Source organism: Mrakia frigida, assembly GCF_051309035.1.
Source record: "Mrakia frigida strain ATCC 22029 unplaced genomic scaffold BDY24scaffold_40, whole genome shotgun sequence".
Taxonomy (NCBI): domain Eukaryota; kingdom Fungi; phylum Basidiomycota; class Tremellomycetes; order Cystofilobasidiales; family Mrakiaceae; genus Mrakia; species Mrakia frigida.
The window spans coordinates 70,993-85,260 of record NW_027481241.1 but is presented as its reverse complement, the minus strand read 5'-3'; the positions used below and the strand labels follow the sequence as shown (position 1 = coordinate 85,260).

The window sequence follows — 14,268 nt, the reverse complement described above, 5'->3', positions numbered from 1 at the left end:
AGCTCCTTCACAAGTGACGTTACCCTCAGTGTGGTCAAAGCAGAACTGAAGGAGCAGGGCGATTCGGCAATCTTTCTCGAACGAGGCGCGTCGCTCCTCTCCCTCCTCCCGTCCAAAAGATTGCCAAATCGGATTGAGCCAGAACCATAGCAGCTGGAGGCAAAGTTGAACAAAAGCTCATCAAACCTTTTCCCGAAGGAAAAAAATCCTTGAGAGGACGACGCGAAGCTCTTGTTTTCGATCCCCCTTTGCGAGCTCAACGTCGCCTTCTCCGCTTCCTCCTTTCCACACTCACCACCCTCCTCTCAAACGACCCCCTTCGATGCCCACCTAGAGCATCCCTTCTACTCGTATGCTTCGCTTTCGAACCAACAAATCTGCAGGAGGAGGACCTTCGTCGTCTGAAAATGGAGTCCTGATCGTCTCCGAGGAGGCAGCGGTCTCCCTTCAGAACGCGTTCCCCAACGCTTCTCCTGCCTTCCTCAAGTGGGCAGTAGCTCATCATATGGCGGTTCTTAAACCGCCGCTTCTCAGCTTGGATTTGGTGGTGGACATGGTCTCGGAGAAGATTCGTGAGTCGTCCTAAAAGGGGTAGGGAAGGAAGTGGATCGAGCTCAACGGGAGGATGCTGACTCTTCCTCCTCCTTTGTTGCCTCCCTTTCGTCTTGGGGTTATAGTCGACGGGCTGGGAACGTTATATCCTCGTCGAGGGCGAGGTCCTGATACGGAAGAAGGCGATATCTGGAGGATCAACCAAGATTTGTGAGCTCGATCCTCCCTCGATCCTCCCTTCCCTCCTTCCTTCCTTCTCATCCCTTCTCCCTTCCTCCCTCCTTTGCTTCTCCAGACAAGCCCTCTCCCTCATCTACCCCTCTCACCCTCTGTCGTATCTTCGTAAACTCGTCGCCTCCAAAGCCAACTCCCCAGCTCCTCTACACCTCTCCTCTTACGCCCTCGCCACTCCGAACCCGACCCAACCTCCCCTCCCTCTCCCCGTTCCTCGTCTTCTCCCTCGTCCTCGACCTTGCAAATTCATCCTACCGAAACACGAACTGATCCGATCTTCATCCTACAAGAAGGCGACTTCGAGACTTCTACAATCCCTCTTCCCGACCGTCAATCCCTCCTCCATCGCCGCGTTGATGGCTGAAGCGAATCACGACTACTCTCGGTCGAAAGCTGCCTGTGAGACGATGGTTCAAGGTCGAGGAGTAGGAGCGAGAGTGTGGGGAAGCTTTACATCTTCTTTACGGACTCTCGTCGGAGGCTCGAGCTCGTCGTCGTCCTCGCCGCGGAAGGGCGGGAAGAGGGAGGGAGGAGGAGGCGAGAAGTGGGAGAGATGTGAGGAGTTGGTGAGAGAGGTTTGGGAGGAAGGGAAGGAGAAGAGGTCAGAGAAGTGGGAGAAGGATGAAGGTGTTGCGAGGGAGTTGAACAGGCTGCAGTACGAGAAGGAAGGGCAGCTGGTCGAGTGTTGTTGTTGTTTCGGAAACGAGGCTTGGGAGGAGATGGGTGCTTGCGGGGAAGGACATTTGGTTTGCAGGTGAGTTGTGACGGGTTTCTTCTTCCTCTCGGTGAAGTTTATCTTTGCCATCGACGAGTAGAACGAAGGATCTAAACTGACGCGTCCGACGACTCGCCAAACTGACCTCGACGCGTCGCCCTCTTCCTTTTGTAACCAGATCCTGCATAAACACCCACGTCTCGATCCTACTCCCGACAATATCCTATCCACCCATCCTCCTCGCCTCCAACGAACTCCCACCTCCAACCCTCAACGCTCCTCAAACCGCTTCCTCGCTCGGAACCCTCATCCCCTGTCCCTCCGCCTGCTCCTCCTCCCTCCCTTACCAAAGCCTCCTCACCAACCTCACCTCCCAGAACCTCAAAGCTTACAACACAACCATCGCCTCAGCTCTCTCTCGAGCCCTGCTCTCCACTCAACCCGATACTGGAGAGATCCGAAAATGCCCCTTTTGCCCTTACACCATCTTCCTTCCTCCTTCCTTCCCTCTCCTCCTTTCCACCCTCACGCAATGGACCATCCTCACTCCCCATCTCTTCTTCTTCCGCTTCCTACTCTTCCTTTCCATCTCAACCGCTCCCGATCGATCCCGACGGTTCTTCGTTCGGTGGAAGCAGAGCAGGACGCGGTTGGTGGAGATTGTGGAAGAAACGCGGTTGAGGGAGGGCGGGAGTATTCTGAGATGTGGGAGAGGAGAGAAGGAGGGTGGAGAGTGTGGGAGGGAGAGTTGCTTGGGTTGCGAAGGAGAGGTTTGGGGTGGGGAGGCATGTGTGTGTTTTGGACGGAAAGGTGGGAGGAGGGCGGAGGAGGAGGGAGAGGCTGGTGGGGAGAGGACGGAGGAGAAGAAGAGGGAGGAGTGTAGGCTGTTTGTTGAGAGGGCTATGAGTGAGGCGTTGATTAGGACGGTGAGTTGACTTCGATCAGACCGAGTAGGTGGAGCGAAACTGACGCTTCGCACCCGTTTCGTTCTCGTCCCTGTTCGCAGTGCCCGAGATGCGAGCTTGGATTCACCAAGTCTGAAGCTTGTAACAAGATGACGTGCCCCAGAGATGGCTATAAGATGTGTGAGTGCTCGTTGGCCGATGGCTTGCTCTCTCCTCGTCGGGCATCGTTCGACGCGACTGACTCTCTTCCCTCAAATCAAAACAAACCCCGCAGGCTACGTCTGTCGAGCGAATCTAGAGGACGAAGGCTACTCTCACTTCTGTCAACAGTGAGTTCGACTGCCTTCTCTCATCTCTACATCCTCGAGCTGACACTTTCTCTCCTTCCTCTTTCATCAACCAGTTTTCGCTATCCTCGTTCGTCCTACTTTTCCGATCACCTCTCGCCCACCTTCTCTCTCTTCTTACCTACTCCCCTTTTTTCTCCCCCCATAGCTACTGCATACTGCAATGAATGCAACAAATGCGACCTCAACCGAAACCCGAAGGAAGACGAGGACGTCCAAGCCGCCGGAGCCAAAGCTCGACAACAGTGGGAGCGGGACGAAGCTCATCGCAACGGAGGAGCTGGAGGAACTGGAGGTGGTGCGGATGGGGAGGGTGTCGAGTGGGCTAGGAACATGAGAGTCGGACCGATGAGCGATTTCGACGAACGTGAGTCCTCTCTTCTTTCGCCTCGCTTTAGCTTTCCATCGTTTCAAGAGTCTCGGTTTGCTGATGCCAAAACCTCCCTTTTGCTCTTGCTTCCAAATTGGTTACCTTGCACAGGCATGGAAACGCTCCACCTCGAGATCGACAGGCGGGTCAAGGAAGACGTTCGGCAGCTCGTTCTTCAACTCGGACAGGCTTCGAGCTTTTCGTCTCTCCCTAGTGGAAGTCGTCCTGTGACAAGTTTGATAATCTGCATGGCTGGGATGGGGTGGGTGTTGTTTTTCCTCTTCCTGAGGGGTTGAAGGGAGGGGTTGAGTTTGCTTTTGGGAGGGTCGACGTTGAGCTTTGCTTTTTGTTGTGTTTTACGCTTTAAATACGGTTACTGTTGTGATGATTTGAATGACTTATATACGAGACCAATTGAAATGTTCCCCTCGGCATCTCTGTTCTAACGAGATCGTTGTAAGAGAAAGAATAGAAAGAGAGACGACGCGGTTGCTTCAGAGACTCGATGGCGACGCGTCGTTCGAGCTTCCGCTTCCTTCTCTACCTTATCCTAAAACTTCAGACTCACCTTCGAGAGGTACACCGAAGCTGGTTTCTTCTACGTCGATCCCACTCTTGGAGGCATTTCCCTTCTGGCAGAGGGACGGCCATCACACGAGGGAGGGAGGAGAGACCAAGAGAGGAAAACATTCGAAGGTTTGGGTCGTTTCAAACATGCATAGGTCGTCCTCTGAAGTATCTACATAGACTCTTTCCCTTCGAGCTCCAGATCACTCAATGAACTCCAGCGGCGATGAGCTCCTCGACTCGTTGGGTGACTTGGGAGGCGGAGAGGTCGGCGAGGGGAGCTTGAGTTTCCCGTCCCATTTCTGTCCCATCCACCCAGATGCATCGAAGCAGCAAAAGACCAGCATATCAGCTCGATACTCCTTCGGATGAGAAGATGCTGGACGGTGGAGATCTAGGAGGAGGAGGAGGAAGTTCAGAAGCTCACCAAAGCGAGCGAGCACCCTCGGACTGACACCCTCTGCTTCTCGAATGAGGACCTTGAGATCTGGGTTGGCAGCTTTGAGAGGGAGGTAGGATTCGTTGAGGAACGCTCTGTGTGAGTCAGGAGGAGAAGCGATGGAAGGAGGTCAGATCCTGGGGAGAGCGGGTGGAGGAAGGAGGTGTGGAGAAGAGCGAGATGGCGAGAGGGAGGGCTGAACGAACCTGACGCCTGCACTCGCTGGTGAAGTTTGACAGAGATGGAGTCGAAGCTCCTTGAGGGCTGTAGGGAGAGCTTTACTGAGAGACATGGCTTCAATAGACGCAAAGAAAGGCGGTGGATGGTGGTTGGATGGGAGATAAAGTGCTCGACTCCGCCTTCCCTCTTTTCCTCCTCCGAGGGCTGGTTCGTTCGTCGCCAGCGAAGTTGACTTCAACACCCACCAGCATCAAAAAAAGGAGTTCTCTTCGTTCCCTACTCTCTTACTACTCTACTCAGCACCCATCAATCATCAAACCATGTCTCAACCTCCTCCTCAACAGTTTAAAGCAGTGAGTAGCCAGGAGAGCAAGAGGGCTGAGAGGGAAGGGAAAGAAGCGGGTCGTCTGACGACCATCTCCTTGTTGCTTTCCTCCATAGATCGTCAAATGTGAGTCTGACTCGACTTTTCTCGCTCAGTGATCGATAGAGCTGATAACTTCCTTTCTGCCTGTACCAGCCGTTTTGAGCGGTGACACTCTGATCCTTCGAGGGAAGCCTGGACAAGAACGGTGAGCTCGATCTTTCCCTTCCTCCCTTCGTTCCTTAGCTCCTGCTCTTCTCCCTTCTTTTTCTATACCTCGAAGCTAACAACAAGTTCCTTCTGCTTTTCCTCTAGGATCCTTCACCTCGCTGGAATCTCTGCACCTCGAATGGGCTCCTCTCAACGAGAGGAGGAACCTCACTCCTTCCCTGCGAGGGAGTTCCTGCGAATCCTCCTCACCGGAAAGGAAGTCAGCTTCATCGTCCTCCACAGCCTCAAGGGAGAGCAGGATAGAGAGTACGGAATCGCTACCATCCCTGGACTCACTCCTGTCAGTTACATCTCGTTCTGCCGACCCTCCTTCTTCCTTCGACTAGCTCACACTTTCAGCCCATCTCCTTTCCCCTCCCGTCCCTCACTGTTCTTTCACTTCCTTCCTGACAGACCTCCCCTCCTCGAGACATCGCCTCCCTCGTCGTCGAAGCCGGATGGGCCAAAGTCCGAGAAGCTACCTCGACCAACGAACAAGCTCCCGAAACTGTTCGCAAGGCGGCTCTCAAAGCTCTCGAGACCTCAGCCTCATCTTCGTCCCTCGGTCTTTGGGGAGGCCAGGAGGTCCAACGAACCGTTTCCTACATGTCGGACTCTCAGGCTCTCCTCCAGGAATGGAAAGGAAAGCCCATCGACGCCATCGTGGAGTCGGTTCGAGACGGAAGCACCCTTCGAGTGCGACTCCTGCTCAGCAATTCGGAACACCAGTTCATCACCCTTTCCATCGCTGGGATCAAGGCTCCTCGAATGGGAGGATCAGGAGGATCAGACGCCATTGGAGGAGAACCCTGGTGCGAGGAAGCCAAGTACTTCGTCGAGACTCGGCTCCTTGGTCGGCAAGTCCGAGTGGTTCTTTTATCTTCGCCAGCATCCATCGGCGTCTCCCCTCTCTCCTCCTCCCCAACTCCTCCACCTTCCAACGGATCCACCTCCATCCTCCCCCCAGCACCCCAGCAAACCTCCTCAGTCTTCATCGGACTCGTCAGGCATCCAGCGGGAGACATCGCTCCCTTCCTCGTCGCCCAGTGAGTCCGCGCATCTCGACGCGTCTTCTTCTCTCGAGCTTTTGAGCTGACCCCCGTTCTCTTCCTATCCAACAGGGGACTTGCCAAAGTCCTCAGCTGGCATGCTGGTCTCCTCTCGTCCTTCGCTGGAACCTTGGATACTCTGAGATCGGCGGAGGCTTCTGCGAAGAGCAAGAGGTTGGCCATGTGGGAGAACGAGCCCGTGCCTGCTGCTCCTGGAGCTGGAGCGAGCAACGGAGGAGGAGCCAGGGCTGTTGCTACTCCTTCTCAGGAGAAGGAGGTCGTTAGGAACTTTGAGGGTGTTGTCACGAGGATCTGGGGAGCCGATCAGATCTCGGTGTTGGAGAAGGGAGAGCAGGGATCGGAAAGGAGGATTCAGTTGTCTTCTGTTCGAGGACCCAGGTGGGTGGTTCTTTCCTTTCTCGTCGTCGTTCGTCGCCTAGACTGACCTTGCGATCACTTCCGTATCTCTTCCTACAGACCTTCCGATCCTAAGCAGCAGTACTGGGCCAACGAGGCCAAGGAGTTCGTCGTTTCCTTGCTTGTCCGGACGCGTCTCACTCCGCTGACTTGATCTTCTTTCTTTCACCCTCAGGTTCCTTCGAAAGAAGCTTATCGGAAAGCCCGTTCAAGTCACCGTCGACTACATCAAGCCTGCCGAGGGAGACTTTGACGCTCGAACCTGCGTGACGGTTCGAAGGGGGGGGGCTCATTCGTTCGTTCTGCGGTCTTCCTTCTCTGCATCGAAGACGCATTGCTGACCCTCTATCACTTCCTGTTTTGATCTCGGTAGCAACGTCGCCGAGGTTTTGATCGAGAAGGGATTCGCTTCGGTTCTTCGACACCGACGAGACGACGAGGAGAGGTCTCCCGATCTAGACAAGCTTGTCGTTGCGGAGCAGACGTGAGCCATTCTTTCCTTCGACTTGCAACGAACTTTGACCTGACATGGTTTCTTCTTCCTCTGCAGTGCCATCACCGAGCTTCGAGGTATCCACTCCGGCAAGGACATGCCTCTTCCTCGAATCATCGACGCGTCTGAGGTGCGTTTCGTGTTCGAGCTCGAGTCCCACCAAACGAACTCGTCGCTGACCCTCTCCTTTCCCTCCCTTCTTCACTCAGTCCGGATCCAAAGCTTCCCAGTTCCTTCCCTTCTTCAAACGAGCCGGAAAGCACGCCGCCGTCGTCGATTTCGTCGCCGCTGGATCTCGATTCAAGATTCTTCTTCCCAAAGAGGAGAAGAAGTTGACTTTCGTGAGCTCATCGTCGTTTCCTCACTCTCCGCTCCTTTCTTCCCCGCTGATCACTCTTCTCACTCACCCTCCCAGGTCCTCGCTGGTATTCGTGAGTCTCCTCGCCTCCGCCTTTCCCCATCAACGTCCCTCGAATGGAGCTGATTCTTCCCCTTTCCCAGGTGCTCCTCGAACCGCTCGAAACCCTTCGGAAAAGTCGGAGCCTTTCGGAAACGAGGCTCATCGATTCGCCAGCAAGTTCATGCAGAGGGATGTCGAGGTCGACTTCGAGTCGGTCGACAAGACAGGAGGGTTCATCGGAGCCATGTACGTCGACAAGACCACCAACGTCGCTGTCGAGCTCGTCCGAGCTGGATTGGCTACCGTTCACGGATTCTCCGCCGAGTCGCTGCCTTACGGGAAGCAGCTCCTTGCTGCTGAAGAGGAGGCGAAGAGATCGAAGCGAAACGTGAGCTAATCTTACTTGAGCTTCGATTCTCGTGGAAGCAGCTACTGACTCGTTCTTCGGTGTGTCTCGCTCTACAGCTCTGGCACTCATTCGACCCAGCTGTCGAGGAGGCTGCTACCGAACTCGCCGCCGCGTCCCTTCGACCTGCCGTCGCTCTTCCTACTGCCTGTGAGTCCCATCGCCTCCTCTCGACGCCTCCATCGAGCTGACGAACCCGTACATCCTCCTCCCGTCCACAGACTTCGACGTCGTCGTCTCCTGCGTTCGAACTCTCCCTCCCTTCGGATTCAGCGTTCAGATCCTCAACGCCGCCAACTCGAACGGGAAGGCTCTCGAGAAGCTCATGAACGAGTTCACGCTCTACCACAAAACTACGGCTGCCAAGTCGCCTACTGGTTGGACTCCTAAGGCCGGAGACATCATTTCTGGTCAAGTAAGTCGCGTCTCGAATCCAACGCGTCGACTCGAGAGGAGCAGCAAAGCTGACTCGTTTGGTGCGTTTGCAGTTCTCGGAGGACGACCGATGGTACCGGGCCAGGGTGAAGAGGGCTTCTGCTTTGAAGAAGGAGTGCGAGGTCGTCTTTATCGACTGTCAGTCGAGATCTCTTCACTCGTGAGAACGGGAAGACCGAAGCTGATTCAACCGTTTCTTCCTTTTCTTCTCCAGACGGAAACGAGGAGACTCTTCCTTTCACTCGAGTTCGACCTCTCGCTCCCAACTTTAAGACTCTCTCTCCTCAGGCTCACGACGCTCGACTGAGGTTCGTCGCCCTCTTCTTTCTCTCGTCCCCGAAACTCGACGCGTCTTTTCCGACTCGTTTGCCTGACTCCTCCTTCGTCTTTGCTGCTTCAGTTTCATCAAGCTGGTCAAGCCTGGTACCGAGTACGCTCCCGACTCGCTGGATCGATTCCGTGAACAGTGCGAGGGAAGGAAACTGATGTTCGTCGTCTCTCCTTCGTCTCACCCCTTCGTTAAACCCCTTCACCGCCCAAGCTGACTCCCTTTCTCGTCTCTCCACACTATTTCTGCTTCCCTTTCAGTGCCAACATCGACTACAAAGATCCCTCGGCTCTGCATCTTCGTCTCATCGACCCCGAGGATCCTCAAACTGCTCGAGACCCTCTCCACTCCATCAACAGCTCCATCCTTCGAGACGGACTCGCCAGTCTCGACTCGGAATGTCGGTACACCTCTGCTTACCCTGCTGTTCGACGAAGCTTGGAGGATGGTGAGTCTCTTCGTTGTTCTGCACGGGCGCGTTTGACCTTTCTGACGCGTCTCGTTTCTTCCTTTCCCTCGATCTAGCTTTGAACCTCGCCAAGAGGGAGAGACTGGGACAGTACGAGTTCGGAGATCTCTCTGAGGACTAGAGCTGCATAGTAGAGAGGCTCTATCGAGGACGAGAGAGAAATCAATGTGATGCCGCTCGACTCGACCGACGCGCCTCGTTGAAAGATGAGAGCTTCCTTTCCTTGTGGTCTCTAGCACTGCTAGGCTTGTCCTGTCTCTGGAACTCGAGAGCAGAAAGCAAGATCTGGAGGCGGAGATTTGTCAAACTGGGGAGCTTGGTTGTTCAAAGAGGTCGAGAAAGCAGTGGCTGAGCGGAAAAAAGGGAGGAGGCGAAGGTGACGGTCGACGCGTCGCGACTCTCCTTCCGGCTCTCGAAAGTTGCGAAGGGATCAAAGCAAACGAAATGGATCAAAGAAAGATGAAATGTGAACATGCAAAAAAGAGTGACAGTTTATCAAGAACCCAAAGGAAAGAGCTGAGTCAAGAACTCAAAACCGAAACCGAACCGTCTCACGACCAAAACAGATTAACCGAAGTGCTTCTTGTACCTCCCCTGCTCGATATCCGGCATTCCCAGCTCTTTCGCCAGCACCTCCTTCACCCTATCCACCCACGCTCCACTCGGCTCCTCTGGTCCGCCCAACCAAACCTCAATTCTGTCTCCTCTCTGGCGCCTTGAGGCGACGACCCCACAGATCCCACCGTGGGATTCCTGAGTTGGGAGAGCGTCGATTTCGATGATGGATCCGACGAGGAGGAGTACGAGAGCGGAGAAGGTGGAGTCGAGGAGGTTGTTGGGGAGGGAGAGGGTGAGACGTCCTCCCATCTTGTTCATTGGGTCCTCCCTGCGACGAAGAGAAGAAGGGAACGAGGTCAGGTGGAGCTCAAGAGGGAAAAGAGAGAAGTGGGAAGATGGACGAACCACATGGGAGCGATGTTCTCAAGGAAGAAGTGGAAGTTCGAGTCTTGCTTGAGTCCTCCGAGCTGAACGAGAAAGAGACGCGTCGAAAGCGAAGCACAAACTGTCAGCACGCGAACTCCATGTATCTCAACTCTTCCCCTCTCCCTTCGTTCAAACCCAATCCGACGATAGGTACTCACTCCTTCATCCGACCCAACCGTCTTGGCCAAATACCCTCGCAGCGTCTTCCATCCCTCGCAGAACTCCTCCACCGTCCCACAGGTGAACAAAGGCTGTAGTCCATGCTCGTAAGCAGCCGAGGTCGATCCTGAAGCCTTCTTCGTCGGCGAGGTATCGCTGAAGAAGAGGGTGTGGCGATGAGTGAGAGGACGAGGAGCGACGACCTCGACCTCAGCAGAGGGAGCGGAACCCTCAGCTTTGGGCTCGTCGGAGGTAGGAGTTTCGGTGGTGGAAGGTTCGGGGACGGTAGACGTGGGAGTGACCGAGTCCTTAGAGTCGGCTGATTCGGGGTTGGGAGTGGGAGAGGAATCAGAGGAGGTGGTGATGGGAGAGGAGGGAGTGGGGGTCTCGCTGGACGAGGAGGGAGGATGGGAGTTGGAAGCTGACGAGCTGGGGGTAGAGGTTTCGCTGGGAGTGACTTCGACGACCTGGACCTCGACCGGAGTAGGCTCGGGAGTGGGTTCGGGGGAGGGTTGCCTTGGAGGTCGAGCGACGAGAGGCGAAGGTGCGGGTGCTGATTCCTCGACGCCGGCTTTCTCCTCGACGACAAGCTTCTTCTCCTCTTCCGGCGAGGTGAGCGAAGGGAATCCGTATCCTTTGGTGCTGAGAGGGTTGTGAATCTCTCGAATCGGGGAGAGAATGACTGGGGACGCTTCGGAGGGAGGTTCGAGGTTGGCGGAAGTGAGGGAGGTGATGGGGTTGGCGAGAGGTTCGGGTTCGACGAGGGGAGAGTTGGGTCGAGAGGAGAGAGCTGGGGAGGACACAGATATGAGTGCTGGGGAACGAGCTGAGACGATGGCGTCGGGGTTGTAAGGTGTCGATGCTCCAGCGTGGACGGGTCGAGGGGAGATGATGCCTGCGAGATCCGAAAGAAGGCCTGACGATTTCTTCAACAACGCTTCCGGCTCCTGCTCTGGACTGGCCTTCTGAGCGACTGATACCTCCTCCTTGGGCGACTCCACGACTGAGGTTGGCGATGTAGCGACCTCGTCCTCCGCGTCTGCCTTCAACGACCTCGACGAGAAGGAACCTCGGAGTCCTGCTGGCTTGGAAGGAGGAGGAGAGGTTACGCTCTTGGCCTGAAGCTCAAATTTCTCCACCAGTCCACGAACTCTCTTCTGAGCTTCCGTTGGAGGACGAGGAGTTGCGCTCGGGGACGTTTGAGGAGATGCGAGGAAACGGTCGAAGATTCCCTTTGCTGGGGAGTTGGACGACGGCGAGAGCACGGGAGCGGCTGGCGTAGAGATTTTGGGGAGGATGGAGCTCATTTTTGGAGGTGGAGAAGGAAGAGGAGCGAGAGGAGGTGATGGGAGAAAGTTGGTAGACGAGGGCGGTGTGATGGCTGAGAAAAGGGAGGGAACGAAGAAGAAGCGGGAAGAGGAAGAAAAGTCAGCTCGAGCTCAACATCCTTCCAGTCCTTCCCCAGGGACGCTGAAGACTTCGCCTCTTGCCATCCAACCTCCAACGTGTAGCTTCGGCTCAGTAGATACTCACTGGTGAAGTCGGAAATATCGGGGGAGCTCTACGGGACGGGTGGTGAACGAAGAAAGGACGTGGGCTGAAGGGCAGAAGAAGCCGAGGCGAGGCGAGGTCGTTCGCTCGAGAAGTTTGCGAGCTGCGACAAGCGAAGAGAAGGAAAAAGTCAAGTCGTTGCTGGTGTAGAAAGTATACGTGTCTACTCACTGGTGCTGTAGGGTTCGCAGGAAGCTAGCTGCAAGGGAAGAGGGAGGGGGAAGAGAAGGTTGAAGGGAGGAGGAAGGCCGTTGAGGTTGAGACCGCTCTCCTTCAAAAATGGGATCCGTCTGAAAATTGGCAGGCGACCCTTCGACCTCGTCGCGACGAGAAAAAAATCATCTCGGATCTCTTTCTGTCTTCCAGATGTTGTTCATTAGGGGTTTCGCATCATTATATATCTAAGCAAACAAAGTTCTTTCGCTCGATCCCTAAAGCTTCTGAACGACGATGGCGGTCGCGGCTCCTCCCTGCAAGACGAAACGAAAACGAAGAAAGGGTCAGCGGAGGTCTTCGAAGATCACAGAAAGAGGTAGAGATCATACGCACTCCGTTGCAGATAGCAGCAACTCCGTACTGTCCAGGCTTGAGAAGGTGAATGAGGGTAACGACGATTCGGCATCCGGACGATCCGATGGGCTGTAGAGAGCAGAAAGAGGGAGGAGAGGTCAGCTTGACGCTCGTAGAGAGAGTTACCAAACAGAGGGGTAGACTCACGTGTCCAAGAGCGACTCCACCTCCGTTGATCTGGAAATAAAGAATGAAAGAACGAGAAGGGTCAGGACGCGTTTCTCGCCTCGAAACGAAACGAAACGGGAAGCAGAGCAAAAGAAAGACGGTACTCACGTTGACCTTAGCAGGGTCAAGTCCAAGAACCTTCTCAGCGGCCTTGATGACGACGGAGAAGGCCTCGTTGATCTCGAAGACGGAGATGTCCTCGAGGGTGAGACCGGCGTGCTTGAGGGCGAGAGGGATGGCGACGGTAGGGGCGATGGGGAAGTCGATGGGAGCGATGGCAGCGTCGGCGAATCCTAGAAAAAGGTGAGAGGAATAGGGAGAAAAGGAAAGTCAGCTCGAGTCTACGGAAGAAGTAGGGGAAGAGAGAAGAAAGGGGGAAGGAACGACGAGCTCAATCAACTCACCAACAATCTTAGCCAAAGGCTTGAGGTTCAACTCCTTGACCTTCTCTCCAGTAGCCAACACAATCGCGGACGCTCCATCGTTGATCGACGACGCGTTGGCAGCGGTAACGGTTCCTCCCTCCTTCATGAACACGGGCCTCAACGAAGGGACCTTCGAGTGGATGATCTTCTTGTACTCCTCGTCCTCGGAAACGACGGTGCTCCCCTTGGGTCCCTTGATGGTGACGGGAGCGATCTCCTCGGCGAACAGACCAGCCGACCAAGCGGAAGCGGCTCGAGTGTAGGACTCGACGCAGTGAGCGTCCTGATCCTCTCGAGTGATGTTGAGCTGGGAGGAGGTGTTCTCGGCACAGTTTCCCATAGGGAAATCGTGTTTGGCGTCCCAGAGACCATCGACCTGGACGGAATCCTTGGACTGGAAGCCTCCGAAGGCGGGGAGAGCTCGAGGAATGAGGAAACTGATGTAGGAAAAGAGGCAAAGAGAGAAGGAGAAACGAAGGCGACGGAATGATCAGCTTGGACGAGCTCGGTTTTCGTCGCTCCTCCCTTCCCGACCGAATACAAATCAAGAGCGAGACGAAAAAACTTGAAAACTCACGGTCCGTTGGACATAGACTCCATACCTCCCGAGACGACGATGCTCCTCTTCTGGGATCCTCCGTAACCTCCGAGCATCATACCCTGAGCGGCGAGGGTGATGGCCTTCATTCCTGAGGCACAGACCTTGTTGATGGTGGTAGCGTCGGCGGATTCCTCGAGTCCAGCAGCGAGAGCGACCTGTCGAGCGGGAGACTGTCCAACTCCAGCTTGGATGACCTAACAGTTTCCAAAACAAACGACGGAAAAGGAAGAAGAAGAAGTCAGCCCTCGTTCGAGAGTGCCCGAGAGTCGCCTCTCTCGAGCTCAGTCATCTCCTTCCCTTTTCCACCCTTCCACCCTTCCTCCTTTGCCCACCTACCCTAGAATACTACTAGCAAGCGAGATATACTAACCTGACCCATGTAGATCTCCTCAACAGCGGAAGCGGGGATTCCAGATCGCTCGATAGCAGCTCGAACGGCGGTCGCTCCCAACTCGACGGCGGAGACAGCTTTGAGGGTTCCGTTGAGGGATCCGATGGGAGTTCGAGCTCCACCGAGGATGTAGATGGTTTCAGGAGTGAAGGAGGTGGACTACCATACCCAAAAGAGAAGAAAGAAAGGTCAGCTTTTGAGTGGTGAAAGGAAGGAGAAGAAGAAGGGGCGAGCTCGCTTTCTTTTCCTCCTTCCTCTGTCCGCCTTGCCTCCTTTAAAGCTGAAAGAAGCGAGAGGTTTGAAGCTGGACTTACCATGGTTGCGAGGGATCTACGGAAGGGAACGGAAGGTCTAAAGTGAGAAAGAGACGAAGAGGAGGAGATGGAAGGTTGAAGCAATCTGAGCGACATCGATTTCTTTGGGGGGAGGCGAGGAGGGAGGAGAGGGCGGGGTCGTTGGGCTGAAGAGTGGGACGATTTGTTTCGTTTTGCTTTTTGGAGAAGGAGGGAGTTCTGGTTGAGAGGTGAAAGAGGTCGTTC

At 55.0% G+C, this 14,268-nt stretch overlaps 5 protein-coding genes across 5 annotated transcripts; 2 read left to right on the top strand and 3 right to left on the bottom strand.

The window, feature by feature from the left end:
* The first annotated feature begins 253 nt into the window (after nt 1-253).
* On the top strand, nt 254-3,537 carry BDY24DRAFT_402263 (RBR family RING finger protein). The gene is made up of 9 exons (XM_076642177.1): nt 254-572; nt 678-762; nt 848-1,540; nt 1,680-2,427; nt 2,508-2,586; nt 2,681-2,735; nt 2,810-2,823; nt 2,902-3,120; nt 3,235-3,537. Exons 1-9 carry the CDS (start codon nt 353-355, stop codon nt 3,417-3,419), a joined length of 2,298 nt encoding a protein of 765 aa, XP_076492893.1. The 5' UTR covers nt 254-352; the 3' UTR covers nt 3,420-3,537.
* Nucleotides 3,538-3,823: 286 nt separating this feature from the next.
* Nucleotides 3,824-4,463, bottom strand: BDY24DRAFT_402259 (L51/S25/CI-B8 domain-containing protein). Its single transcript, XM_076642176.1, has 3 exons — nt 4,336-4,463; nt 4,118-4,224; nt 3,824-3,992 (listed from the first exon to the last, which is right to left on the bottom strand). The coding sequence occupies exons 1-3, from the start codon at nt 4,419-4,421 to the stop codon at nt 3,898-3,900; spliced, it is 288 nt and encodes a 95-aa protein (XP_076492892.1). The 5' UTR covers nt 4,422-4,463; the 3' UTR covers nt 3,824-3,897.
* Nucleotides 4,464-9,066, top strand: BDY24DRAFT_402258 (transcription factor). The gene is made up of 20 exons (XM_076642175.1): nt 4,464-4,662; nt 4,751-4,760; nt 4,830-4,881; nt 4,989-5,184; nt 5,298-5,929; nt 6,005-6,331; nt 6,410-6,454; nt 6,525-6,644; nt 6,723-6,833; nt 6,900-6,972; nt 7,052-7,183; nt 7,258-7,273; nt 7,344-7,630; nt 7,708-7,798; nt 7,870-8,063; nt 8,137-8,221; nt 8,298-8,391; nt 8,484-8,570; nt 8,672-8,859; nt 8,937-9,066. The coding sequence occupies exons 1-20, from the start codon at nt 4,630-4,632 to the stop codon at nt 8,999-9,001; spliced, it is 2,838 nt and encodes a 945-aa protein (XP_076492891.1). The 5' UTR covers nt 4,464-4,629; the 3' UTR covers nt 9,002-9,066.
* A 381-nt stretch (nt 9,067-9,447) lies between these two features.
* Nucleotides 9,448-9,911, bottom strand: BDY24DRAFT_344911 (eukaryotic translation initiation factor 4E; the record flags this gene model as incomplete). The annotated part of the gene is made up of 2 exons (XM_076637571.1): nt 9,448-9,762; nt 9,840-9,911. Coding segments are annotated over 2 exons (387 nt in total), but the record flags the coding sequence as incomplete, so codon positions are not given.
* Nucleotides 9,912-12,005: 2,094 nt separating this feature from the next.
* ERG10 (acetyl-CoA C-acetyltransferase) lies at nt 12,006-14,139 on the bottom strand (the record flags this gene model as incomplete). Its single annotated transcript, XM_076642785.1, has 8 exons — nt 12,006-12,044; nt 12,124-12,213; nt 12,292-12,321; nt 12,421-12,605; nt 12,717-13,174; nt 13,315-13,532; nt 13,709-13,888; nt 14,044-14,139. 8 exons carry the CDS (start codon nt 14,137-14,139, stop codon nt 12,006-12,008), a joined length of 1,296 nt encoding a protein of 431 aa, XP_076492889.1.
* Between the last annotated feature and the right edge of the window lie 129 nt (nt 14,140-14,268).

What these genes read in the sequence shown, in the direction of transcription:
- BDY24DRAFT_402263 (XM_076642177.1), top strand. Translation starts at nt 353, where the DNA reads ATGCTTCGCTTTCGAACCAACAAATCTGCAGGAGGAGGACCTTCGTCG. An exon ending in GAAGGACATTTGGTTTGCAG is followed by an intron (nt 1,541 to 1,679) that starts GTGAGTTGTGAC and finishes TTTTGTAACCAG; the next exon opens with ATCCTGCATAAACACCCACG. An exon ending in CAGAGATGGCTATAAGATGT is followed by an intron (nt 2,587 to 2,680) that starts GTGAGTGCTCGT and finishes CAAACCCCGCAG; the next exon opens with GCTACGTCTGTCGAGCGAAT.
- BDY24DRAFT_402259 (XM_076642176.1), bottom strand. Translation starts at nt 4,421, where the DNA reads ATGTCTCTCAGTAAAGCTCTCCCTACAGCCCTCAAGGAGCTTCGACTC. An exon ending in CCAGCGAGTGCAGGCGTCAG is followed by an intron (nt 4,225 to 4,335) that starts GTTCGTTCAGCC and finishes TGACTCACACAG; the next exon opens with AGCGTTCCTCAACGAATCCT. An exon ending in GAGGGTGCTCGCTCGCTTTG is followed by an intron (nt 3,993 to 4,117) that starts GTGAGCTTCTGA and finishes TGGATGGGACAG; the next exon opens with AAATGGGACGGGAAACTCAA.
- BDY24DRAFT_402258 (XM_076642175.1), top strand. Translation starts at nt 4,630, where the DNA reads ATGTCTCAACCTCCTCCTCAACAGTTTAAAGCA. An exon ending in TCTTCTGTTCGAGGACCCAG is followed by an intron (nt 6,332 to 6,409) that starts GTGGGTGGTTCT and finishes CTCTTCCTACAG; the next exon opens with ACCTTCCGATCCTAAGCAGC. An exon ending in GCTCACGACGCTCGACTGAG is followed by an intron (nt 8,392 to 8,483) that starts GTTCGTCGCCCT and finishes TTGCTGCTTCAG; the next exon opens with TTTCATCAAGCTGGTCAAGC.